Raw genomic sequence first — 18,657 nt, 5'->3', positions numbered from 1 at the left:
ACGCGTAAAACTTTGTTTAGAAATGATTTCTAATATTTTTGATGTGTTTGAGTCATTCATGTGCCGATGTAGTGTAAGGAAAGCGGCGATGCTATGCGTTGTGGCAACACTGGGCGGGAAGCCTAGTCGGAAGTCGGGGCGGATAGTGAGGCCTGATTGGCTCGCTTTGGGGCGCCGCTCGTTTGCCGCTTCCGGTATCGTCGACGCCCGACGAACTTTTCTGCGCCAGCTAGATCGGCGGCGAACGACGATTTCGCCGCCGCCGCGCGTCGCGCGTGCGCCGCCGGGCGTCGAACGCCGACTATTCGTCGCATATTCGCTCCGTGTATTCTGGCCTTTACGCGCATTTTTTACGTTCTTCGTGTTCTCCCTTAACTCATCGTTAACACATCTCCCAGTTTGGCCAACGTACACTTTTCCGCACCTTAAAGGAATTTGATAGACTACATCGTCAGCGCATTCAACAAAAGACCACCTGCACTTTTTGCCGCAGTCACGTTGCTAGGTTGCCACCGGGTTGGACAACCTGCGAAGCTTCGACAGCCTGTGGGGGGCAGAGAACACGACTTGCACGTCGTAACGCTAGGTAACCTTTTTCAGATTGTGCGATAACATGTGAATTTAAGGTATCACAGCTACCTTGTGCCTACGCTGTGCGCGGACTTCACACGTCTGCGGCTTTGTGCACTTCTTCTTGAGAAGGCCCTCTACGACCAGGCGAACATGTCTAAAGAGCAGAAACTGCTTTAGCTGTATTGGAAGCCTATTATGCATACCTTGTGCTTACATAGCTTGTATTTTACATAACAGGAACTCATGTTTGACGATTTGGAGTGGGCTGATCAGCCCAATTCATCTGGCATTTCGCAATAGCAATGTTGATACGTTCATGAGTTCCTGAAGAGTTCTCCAAAATTGCACTTCCAGAAAACTGAGTAATGTCCACCTACACGCCGTATCTGTTATATATATATATCACCTAGGCACTGTTCAGGATGCAGGCCAAAGTTGTCACGAAGCATTCTTTATGCATGCAAAATCCAGAGCAGTTGCTTTTTTAGTTGTCTTTGTTACAGAATCAAACTTTTTTATTGAGCGAGAATTGCCTCTACAAGGCACGCGATCCCATGCCCCATTTACAAGTGAAAATCAATGGCATGAGCGGAAAAAGAGCGAAACAGTAGAATATTCACCTGTACGAGACAGCTGGGTTACAAAATATCCGAGGGCACTTAAGCACTTATGAGTTGGGAATACGAAAGCACTAATATCAAATAGCACGCTGCTGAGCGGCCCTTGAAGTTATGAGCTCTTCGCGGGCAAATGAGCGCGTTGAGACACTCGGCCAATGCCTCCTAGATAGCGCAATGCCTGTGCACTTCTATCGCAGACGTCATGAAACCTTCCCCGACTGCCAGAGAAACTAACTAAGACACTTCCGAGTAACCCGCAGTGATATTGACGTCACCGGTTTCGTCGCGCAGGGCTTCGCAACGTAAACTTAGCAATAGAAAGTGGCATAACGTCGTAAAGTAGGATGCACATGTCTGTAATCTAGGAGGCACTGGTTTCACCCGGTGGGTAAGACACACGGCTTCTGAGCATCGGGTCGTAGGTTCGCAACTTACTATGGCAAAGGCTTTTGCTTTCGAATTTATTCTGCTTTTTAATATACATTAAATTCTTTAGCGCGATTAGCGAGGCGAAGTTAGAAAGCAGACGAGAGCTTGCACGGACACGGACAAGGAAAGCGCGGAGGCTTCCGAAAGCTAGGGTGACGTGGGGTCACGGTGACGCCCTCACGCGACACCTGCCGCACAAGCGCATTAGGTCTTCCCTTTCCCCCGCCCTGCTCCATCCAGGCGCACACGCAATGTAACGCCGCAGCCAATGGGAATTGAGGTGCCGTTTCTCTGAGACAGACGCCGGCTTTACCGCTCAATGGGCCATGTGACGCTTTCGCATAAGAAATACTGTAAAATATGTCATGTCAAATGAATCACATCATGGAAGCATTGAGGATACCTTCCAATTCAACTTGACAGCTGTGGAACTCATGGCACGTATGTCTTGAAGGGTCACCACAGTGGCACTAAGCTTAGCTCGTGCTTCGTCAAGGTTGTACTCTGGTAGAAAGTGCGCCGTCGGTCCTGTATAGTAAGAGTAAACATTAACAAAGGGAGTAGTTAAATCAGGAACTTTAAAATAGAAACATTTTAATGAAAGGAAATTAACAGGTCTGTCTAACACAAAGTGTGCGTTTCAACTGAGACGCCTGCTGCCCATGCTAAGCATGTGCAGTGCTATTCATTCGCAATTACCGATTTCATTTTGCTGCGCGCTGCAAAATAGACAATCTATATGTCATTAATTTTAGCAAAGCCTTCAGCTCCTCGGCCACCCTTAGCACATGAGAAGTAATTTGCATACTGTTCAGTCAGTGTAGCATAACATTAAATGCTGCAGCCTTGGGAGCCCAATTGTTGTGGCACTATATCAGCATAATAGTATGTCCCCACAGTGACGCGGTGCAGTGCAATAGTTAAGTATAGTGCAGAATGCAGTGGCGGGTACAGTTATTTAGAGAGGCATTTCTACACTGATTTGTGGTCATCTTTGCCATACCGCAAAGCCAGGCTACTCATAGTCTGCTTTGAACAGCACAGGCACATACATCTTTATTTTTTTTCTTTGAACAAGGATACCTACCTAAGGTTCTTATAGTATCAGAGGCAGGGCTGGGAACACCGAGACCATGAGCATTTTCAGCTCGAACGATGAATATGTAGCGTGAGTCGGGACGCAAGGCTTGGACGGTGTACATTTCAGCAAAGATTCGATGGGCTGCCAGAACCCATCCACTTTGGAGGTCACTGCTGTAGTACTCAACTGAAATGTAAATGCGACACCAGTTAATGTGTCCCGAAATTTATTGGCTTTTATTCAGAAAACGTATTCAATATACTTGGCCGATAGTTAAATTATGAGTGACTCGCACCCAAACGCCGCCCAATGAGGAAACGCTGTTACATAAGACAGTTTCGTCGAAAAAGGCCTTGTTCTTGTGATAACAATTTTTGTAGCTAATTTATGAAAAGCTGATGTATACACTCTAAACATGGTTACTTTTACAAATATGCATATTTTATTATTTTGTCTAGGTAAGGCATAAGTATTGCTGATATGAGACTTGCAGTAATCTATTGCTTAGTTACCTCAATCGAAAGCGAATTGACATGAAGCAAAGAACATGCGATTGAGCTGCCAGGTACCATATCGCATTGCTCATAAAGGGATGTCTTACGCTGAACTAAAGTGTATAGTAATTCTCCTGCGAATTTTGATAACATCAATGTTACCTTAATAGCTAAAGAACCACTACCGTAACATCAACGCCCCTACGATGCTTGCCGTTTATGAGAAATAGCACCGCTTGTACCAATGAAAAATTGAAAGCGCACACATTTTCAAAAGCTCTTGTATTTCAGTGTAAACGCGACCGATAGATTTTGTTGAAGCTCTTTGATATCACAAGTTGGTCAGATAATAAACTGAATGTATTAGGCTGTGCCATCATTGATCTATGTTATCCTTCTCCTCGATGAATGTTGACCGTTTAGCTCGTTGTCGCATTTAAATTGCTTATTTTATTCATGGTACTTTTATATGGCACGGCTACACATGATGTATGGATAAAATATTGCAGCACTGACTTACTTGTGTATCCCTTGAGGGATGATGCGCCCACTTTCTCGCTCCGTTTCCAAGCTAGGGTTATCGAAGTCTCCGTTGTATTTACCGCCACAGGCTGTGAAGGAGGTCCGGGGAATGTCGAGGGGTCAGGAGAACGATGAAAATTCAAGTTTGGATTGTGTGGCGAGTCAACAGTGAGAGACACAGTCCAGGAAGTCTCGCCGCTTTCACTTGAAGCCTTGCAAGTATACGCACCGCTGTCCGATAACTGGAGGTCTGTGAAAGTGCAGCAGTAGATGGGATCTCGTGTCAACGAATGGCTGGTTATTGGGTGGCAGTGTCATTCCTTAAATATGTTGCAACAAATGCAACATAGATCAGTCGCACTCGTAGCGTGTGTCTACTTCCATCAGAAGGAGGTATTCTATTAACCTACACGAACAGATACATAAAAATACCGCCTAAGTGTCGCAGCTTTCCTTTCTATTTTTTTGCACATACCAGCATGGAGGCATTTTTTTTTCTCCTCGATTGATCAGAGTAGTCAGAACTGCATGCTTGTAAAATGACACTTAAGTGCGTGACGCTGTTGCACTGTTAAAAGTTGGCAGTCAGTTTATGCGTCAAATGGTATAAACCAGGAGGGGGAAGGATCGTTCACCTAGGACGTACAGCAAAATTTTGCCGTTTTGAATAGCTAGGCGTGTCATTACTGTTACAAAATGTACAGAGATCTATTATTTTTAGGCAGTTTCTTACAGGCAACACTCGACAGCGAAATTTCAGCTTACTGGTCGTATTCGGATGTTGTCGCTGGTTAGCTGAGTAGCTTATTTATCTAGTTACTTTTATCAAGATAAGCTAAGTATTTTGGGAGCTATTTCCGGTTAGGGCTCCTTGTTTAGAGAAAAAGTTCAAAGAAAAAAAAACGTGTCAACAGACTCAGACAGGTCAATACTGTGAAAGCATTCATGGCTCGAGTCGACCGTAAGGTAGACCTGTTCACATATGTGCCCAACAGACCTGCTCTTCGTTTTATTGAGGAAAGCGGGCTGATGGGTTGATGGGTGATAAAAATATAGAGAACGAAACAGACACAGGATGGCTGTCTAAAGCCAGCTCTGTAGCTCTAGCATCGCACGTGTTGTACAAGTCTGTTCCATTACATTTTCAGTGACATAAAAAACGACATGGCAAGCTAAAGCGAAGATGACAAGCAAAAGCGAAGAAAGTGCTCCGTTGAAGATAGATGCCGTATAGCTCCTTTAACTTAAAAATAGGTCGAATACACCGTTTTTTTTTCAGCGATATACCAATATTTTGCGCTGTCTTCATAATTTCAAGCATAATGTGGAGCTGTTCCCGAAGGCGCCACTTCCTGACCTTGTATCTGCAGCATGCCAGTCCCTAGCTGCGTGAATCGGGGCCGATCCTCGAAGCTCAGGGGAGAGCCGTTGTACAGCCACTGCACGGAAGGCGTGGGCGTGCCAGCAGCCTCGCACGGTAGCTGGGCCGTCGTGTGCAACGGCAGCGTCTGGTTGGCCGGACCCAGTCGTACGACCGGCGGCGGGAGGTCGGCGAGCGCCGTGACCTCCAGGCGACCTTTAGCCATGCTCGAGCCAACAACGGACAAGGCCGAGCAGACGTAGTAGCCGCGGTCCTCTTTGCGCACCCCGGTGATGGTCAGCGTGCCTTCGTGACTGACCGAGAAGCGGCCATGTGACTTGCCCGGAAACATCAGCACCTGCGTCGGCGAGACAACGAGCGATAATTTCGGGAACACGCCGGCGACAATGATGTGAACACGGAAGGTCGATGGCCGTGGATGCACGAGGTACAAGTAATGGACGATAGTCTATCTCCGTGGGCACAACCTGATACCGAAGACCGCCGAGGCATGGAAGGATAGACGTTGCGTATCCGCCAAAATAAATAGATGCCGCAGGAAATTTTTGCACATGACCCTATAACGTCGCTCATTGGTTATTTCGGCACGAACCGCCTTGTGGAACGTTGTCCTGTTGACATGAGTGCCCGACACCTAGCTGTCCTCCTTCGTACACATCACTGAAAACCAGCGCTAGAAGACAGGACAAAATAAGAAATAGCGCGAGGACAATAAGTGCATGCCGTTCTTATACAACGAAATGTATTTGTGCTTCTTTCTATCGCGTCACTTGTCTCCTAGCGCTTGTTTTCTGCCATCATGGACCAACCAGTGAGCTAGTCAATTCGCACATATCTTAATCGCACTTCTTTAGTAGTCAACCCAGAAAGAAGTTTTAGGATGTGGGCAGTTTGTGCTGATCAGAAAGTTGCGTAAGCATTAATATGCGTAGGACTTAGGCTTTATCACATTCACAAAAATGTTAAGCAAATGTGTAAGTCACCTGGTTGCCTTCTCGGGTCCAGAACACGGAGGGTCGGGGGTTGCCTGTCGCGAGACAGTCAAATTTGGCGACACCGTTGAGGCCTACTTTCTGGTCCTGAGGAGTGAGGCGGAATGTCGGACGTGCTGGAACGAACAATAAAAGAAAAGAGATAGGTGTGAAAATCACGCCCATATTCGCATACCGATACCAGTGTTTCAAGTGCTTTCTGCTAGCTTGCGTCTCCTGTTTAGACGCAATTAGCGTGTCAGTTGAATTTACGGCAATGAGGTTGTGTTGCTTTTACAAATATTACGTGGACATTTGAAGGAAACAATGAAATTTATTTTCGGAACACAGCATCCGGAATTTCGTTCAGTTACTAACGCAAGCTCTTCAATCCGCGGTAAATTTAGACTCAAATTTTCTTCATAGCTGGGTGCGAAAGGAAACCGAGACCACAATGGTGATGTCCTCACTCGGTGGTTATTACCAAATAAGATATTGAGTTATCTACAGACAGTCGGCCATAAAAGGCATAAGTGCAGAAACAGCCGAGCGGTAGGAATTATATCAGATGATTCATGCTATATGCGTGAATTTCCTGCAGCACAGTTTTGTAGTTTAACATTGACTGGTCTTGGTTCGATCAGAAAAATGATACGCCTCAGCGTCGAGGCCGCAAACATGTTGCGAATATTCGCTCACTTAAGTGTAGTTGCGACATCCTAACGGGATATCCATGATATCGTGATATCCTAACGTGACGGACGGATGGACGGACAGATATGCTTGAATGAACAAACCGGGAGAGAACAGTTCGTATTCAAAATGTGGCTCAAAATAAGCTATCGACCTATATTTGTGACTAAACATCTTTTTATGGCTGGTTTAACGAGGCAGGCTGTGATAAGTTGCATGAAGGTACGACTACTCACACTGTACAGTAAGTGTCGCAGAAGCAGAAGCTTCGCCAACAATGTTTTCTGATTCACAAATGTATGTTCCCTGGTCTGAAGGAACGACATTCTTGATGTGCAGACTCTTGTCCTCTTGAACGTATGCCCTGAAAGAAAGAGGAAGGGTGGTGTTAAAAATGATGCAGTTAAGCGTGCGTTGCGAGATGTTGGCGAATCGACAGAAAAAAAAAATGACCTTAAAACATTGGCACGCACGTTAAAAGCATACTGATCGCATAGCCAGACTAAATGCATACCGTAATATGTACATCAAAAGGGACAATAGCAAAACAAAAGCGAAAAATTATTGTGCCATGCAGGCAAACGTTGCTATTAAAGGACAAGAAAATGCACGTTCCGTAGGTTACCACAACGACAAAATTAAGAAAATGCAAACCGATTGAACCGCATAAAATTCGTCCGGTAGTTTAACACAGAAAAAAAAAACGCCAGAGATGAAGATAATTGGTGGTCGAGATAGTATGCCCACCTGCGTGTATATTTTCTTTTGTCCGCGTACTCCTCGAGTGCCCCCGCCATGGGTGTGCTTCCCCACGCTAACGGTCGTGGTAAAGTGAAATACACGCACATGTTTGAATGGGCACTATTTCAGGGAAGTGCTATTAAAATTTTCAAACCCGCATTGATGTCTCTTTTTGTATACCTGCATAAGTTTTGGATAAACATGTTGCCTGCGTTGCATTGATTTCTTATTTTTACACATTAATTAGGACATTAGTGAGCCCTTCGCACAGCTGCAAAGTTTGTAGTGCATGATGTACGCCGCAGACAGTGGTGGTTGTCGGTGTATAGCACCTGTTACGGATGAATATGTTCTTATGAACGTGGTGCGTTAGCTGATTAATAGAAAGGGAGTCGGATAGTTCATTACACACGTAGCGTGCGATGCACTCGGGGCTAGTTTTGTTACGTAGCGATAGTCGAACCTGTTTTAGTGGAGCCCTGCGAGATTCTTATCGAAGTCGTGTGTGTAGTTCACAGATGAAATGCGTCAGTTATCTACTCATCTGCTGTTTGTTTTCACTCCTGTCAGGAAAAAGTAAGCTGTATATTGCTGGTAAAGTGGACTCCTAGAACATTTGGTAATGTACTGTTGAGCGGGTAGCGCCAGTTAATGCGGCATAAGATTAGCTAGGCAAATAGGACGAGAGGTCTTTAACAACATTATCAACACGTGGTTACAAAGGCTCATATGCAGCTCAATCTACTTACATGGAACGGATACAAGTGAAGTAAGCCTAATGCTTTATAATGCTCAAAGGGGCGCTGAACCCCTATTCGGGTTTAGTGAAAGACAGAGCACGCAGGTAGCATACGCTGCTGTGAGCATCTCAGCAAAGATTTGCAGTCGGGCCCGACGCATGGAGGTCGCAAGTAGAGCGCGAATCAACTTTCTCCCAAACGCTCTTTTTTCAACTGAAGCCTGTTCTTCACTCTGTTCTTCATGCTTTATTTAATAATATAGCGGATTCTCATAAGCGGTTGCTACTGGTCAAGAGCAGACATCAGCCAAGAAAAGTGTTTGGATGAGCGCGCTTCCTCCTACTGTTACTGTATACGTTTCGTGACGAAGTTTAGTAAACAGGATGGCGTAAGCGAAAATCTGCTTCGAATTTCTATAATAATTGCGTACTTTCAGGAGAAACTGACAATCGTTTGCTCACGCAGGGCCGCGGCTGCTAGCGTAGCAATCAAACTTTGGTCACCCTGCTTATCGGTGTCCTAGCCATCGGGTCTCGCTAATAGTGACTAGTTTTGAACGCTCAACTGGCCTCGAACCCCGAGAAATTTAATGCCAGACCACACGCATGCTTGCCAGCGCGCGCTAATTTCTGGCTGCTCGTGGTTGGATGCCTTGGCAGACTTATTAACAGGGCTTCAAAATGCATAAGTTGCATGTGGCTACTCTACGTCGGTCAAGATTGGGAAGGACAAAGCCAGTCCACAGCGCGCAGCATGGTCAGACGAGCATATGAGCGCGAGCACTCGCTCAAACTGTGTTGTGCACGAAGCAAACACTTCGCTTGCTTACGTACTACGGTTGCGTGTAGATGCGGACTGGATACCGCGGCCGTCGCGGGGTGCCGCGACGAATTCATTGACTAAACGCACTGCGGCTCTTTGAGGGAAACCGCGTTTGGCTGTCGTTTGGCAAGTCGTAGCCGCCAAAATCAGAAGTAGTGGCGTCTACGTTAACATCCAAAATCAAATTTGAGCTGCACGCCGTGTTGACTGTAGGCGGAGCGTTGTGGGCACGGCCCGTTCCGCCGTAGCCTTCGCAGTGTAAGGAATTGAAGAAGGAGCGGAAGTACCGCGAAGGGCGTGTTTGACTCCCCATCTCCGCTTCTGCAAACACATTAACTACTTCTTGCGGCAAAGTATTTCTGAAATAGCCTACTTTACCTTCAAGTGCATTTCTTCACTTCGCCAAAAAGTGGTTCAGGACCCCTTTTATGTTCCACTATCGCGATAAGAACTCACGAAAACGTCAAACCACCGCTCTACATTTGTCGGCCACATGACCCACCTTCCAATGGGCATCTTTCCATTCTGCCTCCTCCAGGTGACCGTCGGGTTGGGGTCACCATTGACTTCGCACTCGAACTGAACAGATTCTTCTGCGAGCGTTGTCACGTCTTCCGGGACTCGGACAAAGTAGGGCTTCGCTGCAGAGAAAGAACGGTGGGTGCCGGTGAAGTGCTGCGCGAGCAGGCCCAGTTCTCGTTGTCTTTCGTGACGCAGAAGTTTTTATTTTATTTTAATCAAGGCGTTTGAATATGTGTCGGAAGAGATTAACGCTGGAAGCTTTGTCGTGCAACATGCTGTGTTATAGAAGTCACTTACAGGAGGAATCAGGTCTCCGAAACACTGCAGGCCGCATTGTAAGACATTTCAATGATGTAGAAATGAGTTTGCTCAAGCCTGGATTTTTACAGTATACAGCATTGCCATCTACCTATATTTGAGATGCCGGCGTCATATCTGCAGTTTTAGGGGTGGCTGAACATCTTCATAATTTAACATGCCGATGTCACATGTTCGATGTGCATATAATGTAATTTAGCTACCAGCGCGCAGATTTTTATGTCTGCTAAAACTTGACCCACTGTAGTGTGGCATACCAGGTGCAATCTGGTAATCACCCCAAGTGTGGGGTATCCAACTGGGCAAGTCCTTGGGTTAACCTCCCTGCACTTCTCTTTTCGCTTCTCTCTCTCTCTCTGTGTGTGTCTCGGTCCTTGCTTCTGCATCTCTCCAAACGGTGGTTGTAACGTCAGGGATGCGCTCCTGCTGCTAATACTAGTATGCGTGCTAGTCGATAACTATGCTTGCGCGTGCGGTGGTGCTGTCGGTTGTGCTTGTTGGTTTGTCACGTTCATCGATATAATTAACGTTTTGGCATATTGTAAAGACTGCACCGTTACTGTTATTGCACCTATGAGGGAGACTAGCTCATGCGTGAAGTGGATTTCACGCATATTGTGGCCCGTAGGCCAGTAACAATGGCAGAAAGGAGCTACGATAAGGCGTTCTAACGATCGAAATCCTGAGCAGTCTTCACGATAGAGTGAAGGTAACTTTTTGCGAAATTATGACTGGCAAACTGAAATGCATCAAATAAACAGCAGAAAGATGTCATAATAAAGAGACATTACGAGCGGAACAAGCAGGGTTTTATTTATAATGAGGTTACTAATAGTAAGGCAAGTCAATTTATGAGGCATTTAGCTTATCGACAGCCGTTCCGTGTGCTTGTAGTTTTTCTTTTTGTTTTATTATTTTCTTTTTCATTCAAACGAATCCGATTGAGAGTGTGCTTCTTGCAGTGCTTAATAGTTTTAATGGTATTGTACTCTTCAAGATGGCGTTTAGAAAACGAGATATTTGAGTTATCATCAATTCCGTACAGCCTATAGGTATGTATGCCTGCCGGCGCATCCAGCTAGAAGCAAATTCGTCACCCAACTGTGCACGGAGAGCAGCGCGGGCGGCGAGTCCCTGGTGCCGAGCATGTTGGCCGCCCGGCACACGTAGCGGCCCTGGTCGGAGGGCCGCACGTCGGCGACGAGCAGGGATCCCTGGGCCAGGAGGCGGACGCGCCCCGTGCCCGGCTGCACCTGGGCGCCGTCCTTGAACCAGGTGACCGTGGGCTCGGGGTGGCCCCTGGGAGGCAGGCACTCCAGCGTCGCCGACTCTCCCGCCGCCACGCGGACGCTCTTGGGCAGCTGGCGGAACTCGTCGCGAAGAACTGCGCGGATTGGGACCGAGTGGAAAGGGAAAGTGCATTAGGAGACAAGGAAGAAAACTGGGTGCCCTAGGTTTCTGCCGTTGCGTACACCAGCCCACAATATAATTTATTCGCAGTGACGTTAGTTCAAAGGCTACAAACTGAATATGCTGGGTTCGTACGCACACTTTCCATTACATTGCGTGGACGGCCGTTGTCATCGTGTCATCACCGTCGAACATTTCTTAATCTCAACCGTGGCTTGGGCATACGCCGAAGAAAAAAATGCATAGTTTTACCTGAAGGCGGGGCATTCAAAGCGATAGCAAGGTTTAGCGTTGCGCTGGAGCTCCTCAGACGATGTTCCAAGAATAGACGGGGCGATACCTTGTCGTGACACAGCCTCCAAGGTAATTGTTGTTACACAGCACTATAGGCATCTCACAATGCTGGTGTACTGGAGGCATCGCACTCCAGTGGTGCACGAGCTGAGACAGAAGAAAAGGCGTCAGCGTTTGTATAGCTTGGTGTGTGGTGCAATCAGTACCTGTAAGATCACTCTATTTTCTATGGCCCAACATGCCACACTGCTCGCGTTTCAAGCACTACAGTGGGTATGCACCAAAAGCTCCTTGGTATGCACGCAGCTGCACAACAGGAATGCCTGTGTAAGTGCGCACAAGGCACATTCCAGTAGCGCAAGACGTGTTCCTTAAGCTCAATGGTCCGTTACATGGTCCGTTGAGCTAGAGTTACTGTACAAGGCTGGGCTCCCTAGAGGGAGCCATATACAGTAACTCTACATTGAGCAGAGCATAAGGGTGCGCCTACCGACTTCGTTTCTTGAGCCGAAAGCTCTGCACGCATCTTCAGTTTCCGGAAACCTTCCAACCTTCCACGCGCTCGCCATACGTGTGCTGTCGGTACTGAGACAGCACGACAAAGGCGGTGACCGTTGTGAATGAGCGAACGCACTGCGCAAGTGTCCGTATAAGTGCTATAATTGCTATCGTAATAAAACGAAACTTTGCCGACCACCACCACCAGGGTTCGAGCCCATGTCCTTGGCGCTCGTGCCACTGATATAGACGGACCCTCCAACCACAGCGCTGTCGTGCAGTTTCAGCGCTTGATATTTTGTCAGGGATCTTGGGTTCTACAGAGATTGTGAGCGTCGTCGCCTGTGCATGTATTTCGGAGGCCACTGGAGGCAGGAACGCGGACGCGGACACCGTTGCGTGCATTGCAGCGAACACCCGGAGCGAACAGCCTGTTCTTTAGAAAACGGCGGTGTCCGCTGTAAGAGGCAGATGTGGTCACATCACCGATTGGGACGAATAACTGAAACCTGTGCATTGATTTCTTTCATTCGTGTTAAGATAAAGAAGGTTAGTGCAAGTACTATGGATGAAAAACGTATTGAAGTGAACAAGCCCTATTTCCGGCGTACTGGATGTATGCCTGATGATTGAGAGGGCGTTGCCGTATTCTCTGCATGACACTGTACCTCAACTAACCAGGGGCATTATGTGGCATGCCACCCCGCATATCGCACTGTGTCTCTTTTTCTGGGAGGTTGAAGGAGCGCGTAACGACGCCAGAGACGTTGGACGAAAAGGAAAGAGATGAAGTGAGTTGCGGTGGGACTGAAGCAAGTGTCGGAGGGCCAGCAGGAGATGCCCGGGAGGGTGGCGCGGTGGAAAAGGAGGCAGCCAAAGAAAAAAGGCATCGTTCAGGACCTTGTAAACAGCGCCCGACAGGTCGTCTGTCTCTCCGCGGCGATTTACTATTCCCGGCCCTGCACCCCGACAGGGGATCATGCAAATGGTGCAGGGCATGCACCGACGGCGACCCCGCCGCCAGCGTTGACGTGACCCGGCACGTGTCGGTTGGCGAAGGTCAGTTGGAAGGACGTACGCGTGAACTGTACTCTTTCTCGCCAAAAAATAAAAAAAGTATGCAGCATTGTCGAGACTATAGTAGTCATGTCGGTCAAACTGGAATTCGCGTAGGTGAAGTATGCCGTGTTTTTTGAAATGGTCAAAAGTGGATGCGCAAGGGATGTCTTAGGGATGTCTTGAAAAAATGTGTGCGTCCACGTGCCATGACTCTTCTCGGGAACTGCATGCATACCACTGCGAAAATAGAGTGGCGTGACAATTGAGAGCTCTAGTGATTACGTGTGTTCTGAGTAGGCGCAGAGAAGCAGTGAAACCGGCATCAGTGACGCAAATGTTGCATACGCAGGTCGAAGTCGAAGAGACGTGCGTCCTTACCGCGAAAGTATTTATTTATTTATAAGTTCGTTTGGTTATTTGTTTGGTTTGGTTCGCTCAAGGCTTTATAGCATGGTAAAGGACAAGGCCACAGAAACAATACTTACCAATACCATAAGGAACACTTTACAGACAATAGAAAAACAGAATAATAAATCTTTTGTAATAGGCAAAAGACGAGATAATTTTCGATGCATGGCATGCGAAGGGAGGATAAGAATGTTTTTTGATGGTATTTACACTGGATATTTGTTGACAACGCGACAATACGAACTGTGCCGAGCCATTTTATGCGCTTCGATCTTTCTAAGTGTTCCCTAGCCGGGGTCCCATACAGATGAAGCTTATTCAAGCACAGGATGGACGTAAATAATACATATATATATATATATATATATATATATATATATATATATATATATATATATATATATAACTCCCTCTTTATTCAGGATGCTGCAAGGGGAACTTTTCATTTTATATAACAGACCGCGTGATTGGATGTGGATTTATGTATTTAATGTATAGGCCCATGACAAAGAGTTAGCAATACTTATACCAAGATACTCTTAAGAGCAAACAGATTCAAAAGAGATTGCGATTATGAACAAGAGGAGTTAGGGGAAAACGTCCGGATACAGGAAACTTACTGTTTTAAAGTTCCACTTTCCAGAGGTCACACCCATGCGTAATATTATAAGCTGTGCTTCAAGGGGTTCGCTGTCAGCACCATTACTAACTTTCCGGTAGATAACGCAATGGTCAGCAAATAAATAAACAAATTTACATTAACAGTTAAAACAATATTATAACTGTAAAAAGTAGTGAGCCTAGAACAGAACCCTCAGGTATGCCTGAACGCACGGGTACCTTAGGAGGCTCAGTATCATTAGTGTGAACAAGCTGTGTGCGGTTAGCAAGAAGTTCTCCTATCCACTGGAGTCACTGACCGTTTTCCGTATTCCTACTGAGTTAAAGAAAGAGAAATTTCGTCTCAACAGGACGTAATCTCATCGTTTCTGCTCTATGCATATTTAATATTAGTTCCAAACAGTGCAATGAAAGTTGGAGTTCAGTTAGAAACGTATAGTATGCTGGTGACATCGTCCGGTTAAGCAACTGTGGAGATGAATTAGATTATTAAAGATTTGACAATGTGAAAATACATCAACATCTTTGCAGGTAACGAGGGAGATTGGTTGACACGTGACATAGTCAACTGCACACTTTTGAGGATGCCTTTGTTTTGCAGTGAACATAGGTTGATGACGGCGAGATGAGCAACACGGCAGTTCTGGAAACTCTGCACTGTTTTCTTCTCTCTGGCGCTGGTGATCACTCAGCACGCAGCGTAGACTTCACACTTCGCTGCATCGTTTTAGCAATGCCGACATAGGCATGCCAGCAGGGCCGGCAATAACTCACTCCGAGCCACCGAGGACTAAATCCCGCCTCCCCCGCGGACGGGATGCTTGGCGCGAGATTTACGGGCCCAACTGGACAGCGCGTGCATATGTAATGAGACTCCGCTAGCGAAGAGGTCCACTAGCGCGAATAAGAACGTACCCGACTACTTATCACTTAGCCAAAAGTGAGAAAGCCCTCAGAAAGTGCAGTTCCTTCCACCTGTGTAAGAAGGGTTAGAGAGGAGGGACGACATGAATCACTCTTATCATTGCAGCACCTTGATTGGTCGCCTTCTCTGATGGCAAGCGGCACGACAGTTCTGCTAATCCTGTCATCCTTCTCGTTGGTTTGCTTGTTTGATTGTGATGTGTCCAGCCACGGGAACACGTTCTTGGCGCAATACACGCCAGCAACACATGCCAGCCGCTGCTATTAATTTCAGCGCGAATGGAGACGTGCAGCTGTGTACACTTTATTCTTCCTCGCGTAAATATCTAGAAGCGCATTTTTTTTCTCTTCATATAATGTTCCCCTTCACTATATGACACACAGCGTCGTTTATTCTAGCAGGGCACAGGACTGCGACTGGGGTCGAACGTATTCCACTAAACAACTGCATCGATCAAGTTGCTAATTTGCTCCAACAGTTGAACTGTCCACCTTTCCCACAAACCACACGTCGTATCTGACCGCGTGACATCCTTCCCGAATCTAATGCCGCGGCAGAGATTGTAGGGCTGTTTTGTCGTAGTTTATTAAGCGCGACAGTATGAGGAGGAGGAGGAAAAACTTTGTTTGCTCTAATTGGTTAGAAATTAGCGGTGGAAGATGTGATCGGCCGTCTTCATGGTCTTCTTCCCCATCTGTGCAAGGTCGACGCCCTTATTCCAGGGCACCACTGAGGGTGGCTACTCGGTGAGCGAGCCTTACTAGTCCATGCTGGGCTTTCGGGTCGCTGCTGGCGAGCACCCTCTCCCACTGCTCCGCACTCGGGCCTTTTATTTGAAGGAATTGTTGATTGTGAACGCATCCCGATGTAATGGGATATAAGGTGGGCTAGGCGCCGAACTAGGGGCAAATGTCTCTATACTCGGTGGGAAACATCTTGCTTAGTGTGTTTAGATTTGGGTATGTTCGTGTTTGCAGCCTCCTCCAAGAGGTTGCTTCATACTGATTTAGGCTGTTGTGGGGTGGAAGGTACTTGATTCAGACCCCCTTATAGTAATTCAAAATGTCAGAGTAGCTTGAGTCGACTGATATGGGTTCCTCGGGGGCGGTGTTTGTAGCCACTCGGTTTTTGTGCTCTCGAGCTGCCTTGTCCGCCTTTAGGTTCCGTTCCATTCAAGCGTGTCCCGGTACCCAGAAAATCGTATGCCTGATTTTGTTGTTAGCCCCGCAGGAGCTGAGGATGGGAAGCGCTCTGCGTCCTGTTCTGCCGTTCATGTAATTCTGACACGTGGCTTGAGAGTCGGTGAGTATTGTATGAATGGTCTAACTGCTGGAGACCATGCTAACCAAATATCATATTGACACGTGTACTTATCTTTATCGGGCAACTACGTTTCGCCGCTTAACAACTGTAATCGCAGAGCGAGGGACGCGCCTGCATGTATCCGACGTTTCTGGAAAGTTATCGACGCTTCTATCCGCGTGTCTGTTGTCGCCGAACCTTGTGGTATCAGATTTCATCGCGTGACACGAATAGTGTAGAACTTTGTGGAAGACACGCGGGTCCCATCCGTTAATCTGGAACATTCGACGACTGATCTATAAAAGCTGACGCGCTTGACCCGCTGATGAGATTTTCGACGATCGCCGACTGTGTTCGCCGCTATCGTTGTGCTTTAAGTGTAGCCTGTTTTGTGGGCACAGGTTCGGCCAATAAAAGCTAGTTTTGTCTTTCACAGTACTGCTACTGTGTTCTCTCTTTACCGTCACTACCACGTGACATCTGGTGGAGGTGCTTGTGCGTTCATGTACCGAACGCCCCCGCAAAGCCGCGATCCAAGTCCGAAGCCCGAGGACAAAACCAACGTCGACCAAGACCAGCCACCAGCCAACCAAGACCAGCGAGCTAGCCGCCGGCTGCAAGGACTGCCCCCAGATCACGGACTCCTACCTGAGACGAGCAGGAAGATTGCCACCAAGTCCTCCCCAATGGCAGCCCCAGCATCCCCCGTCGTGCTGCAGCAGCCCAGGGAGCCCCCCACGTTCCGCGGTTCAACATTCGAGGACCCGGAAACCTGGCTCGAGACGTACGAGAGGGTCGCTGCATTTAACAGCTGGAACAGCGACGACAAACTGCGACATGTCTTCTTCGCATTGGAAGACGCTGCCAGGACGTGGTTCGAGAACAGAGAAGCCACGTTAACGACCTGGGACCTTTTCCGAAGCGCCTTCCTGAAGACATTCACAAGCGTCGTTCGCCGAGAACGAGCCCAAGCACTACTGGAAACCAGAGTGCGGCTGCCCAACGAGACCACGGCGATTTTTACAGAAGAAATGAGCCGCCTATTCCGCCACGCCGACCCGGAAATGTCCGAGGAAAAGAAAGTCCGGCTACTAATGCGTGGTGTTAAGGAGGAACTTTTCGCCGGTATGGTACGAAACCCGCCGAAGACTGTCGACGAGTTTCTTCGCGAGGCCACTAGCATCGAGAAGACACTCGAGATGCGAAACCGGCAATTCGACCGCCGCACCAACGCTACAAACTGTGCCGGAGTTCAATCACTGGCCTCCGAAGACCTGCGCGAGGCTATCAGGGCAGTCGTACGAGAGGAGCTTCAGAAGATCTTCCCGTCGTCGCAGCCTCAAGTGGCCTCGATCGCTGACATCGTCAAAGATGAGGTTCAGCGGTCGCTTGGAGTCTCGGAGGTGCAACCTCAATTACCGCACCCCCAACCCGAAGCGATGACCTACGCCGCCGTCGTACGCCATCAAGGCCCTCCTCAGCGACCGCGCCAGGGCCCTGTAACGCCGCAATTTCGTCGTCCGCCGCCGCCGCCGCCAGCACGACCACCCGTCGCCCAGCGCACCTACGCGAGGAAGACTGACATTTGGCGTGCTCCTGACCACCGCCCGCTCTGCTACCACTGCGGAGAAGCGGGTCACGTCTACCGACGATGTCCGTACCGGGAGATGGGACTGCGAGGTTTCGCCGTCAACGCGCCGCGTCCACAGCTTGGAGAGCGCCCACGTGACATCGCCGATTACCTCGCCGCTACTCAGTGGAGCCCTCGACGGCCATCCCGTTCGCCGTCACCAGGACGCTACCTGTCGCCGCAGCGCCGACCATACACTGGCCCAGCCCGGGGCCGGTCAGCGAGCCCATATCCGGAAAACTAAAAGCAGCAACCGATGGAGGTGCGGTTGCTGTTCGTCGAACTGACGAAGATCCTCCGCCGCCGACGAAGACGACGACGAAACGATCTCGACGACATAACAACGACACGCCGCCGCCCCGACGAAGTCAGGAAGGCAAGACTACACCGACGAACGACGACTTGACGACGCGACGTTCCAACTTCAGTTCAACACGACGCAGCCGTGATCCGACGCCACGACCTAACTGCAACGCCAGACAAAGAACCACCGACCTCGACGTGCTTCTCGACGGCCACGCAGTCACTGCCTTAGTCGACACAGGGGCTGATTACTCCGTCATGAGTGGACACATCGCCGCCCAGTTGAAGAAAGTTAAGACT

General features: G+C 48.2%; 2 protein-coding genes across 6 annotated transcripts in view; one reads left to right on the top strand and one right to left on the bottom strand.

Moving 5' to 3' along the window:
* LOC135902034 (uncharacterized) overlaps positions 1–11,105 on the top strand; it is a 436,762-nt gene extending 425,657 nt beyond the window's left edge. For 2 of the 4 annotated variants that reach the window (XR_011513949.1, XR_011513950.1), the window contains one exon: positions 10,953–11,105. Coding sequence is in view for 1 of the 4 variants with exons in the window: in XM_070537069.1 (XP_070393170.1) it covers positions 9,606–9,609 (4 nt within the window). In the remaining 3 variants the exon portion in view is untranslated. Of the gene's footprint in view, positions 1–5,089; positions 5,190–9,605; positions 9,725–10,952 lie in introns of those variants that run through there. The other 2 variants (XM_070537069.1, XR_011513952.1) reach the window with 2 other exon arrangements.
* The window catches only part of LOC135902078 (roundabout homolog 1-like), a 124,626-nt gene that overhangs the window by 26,294 nt on the left and 79,675 nt on the right, over positions 1–18,657 (bottom strand). For both annotated transcript variants that reach the window (XM_070537067.1, XM_065431991.2), the window contains exons 2-9: positions 11,010–11,291; positions 9,570–9,708; positions 7,001–7,128; positions 6,084–6,208; positions 5,077–5,437; positions 3,718–3,969; positions 2,710–2,889; positions 2,026–2,150 (exon numbers count right to left, since the gene is read on the bottom strand). In XM_070537067.1, coding sequence (XP_070393168.1) covers positions 2,026–2,150; positions 2,710–2,889; positions 3,718–3,969; positions 5,077–5,437; positions 6,084–6,208; positions 7,001–7,128; positions 9,570–9,708; positions 11,010–11,291 — 1,592 coding nt within the window. The remainder of the gene's footprint in view (positions 1–2,025; positions 2,151–2,709; positions 2,890–3,717; positions 3,970–5,076; positions 5,438–6,083; positions 6,209–7,000; positions 7,129–9,569; positions 9,709–11,009; positions 11,292–18,657) is intronic.

This window comes from Dermacentor albipictus, chromosome 4 (assembly GCF_038994185.2).
Source record: "Dermacentor albipictus isolate Rhodes 1998 colony chromosome 4, USDA_Dalb.pri_finalv2, whole genome shotgun sequence".
NCBI lineage: Eukaryota > Metazoa > Arthropoda > Arachnida > Ixodida > Ixodidae > Dermacentor > Dermacentor albipictus.
Note: the sequence above shows the minus strand (reverse complement) of the source record. Positions and strands in the feature narration are given on the sequence as shown.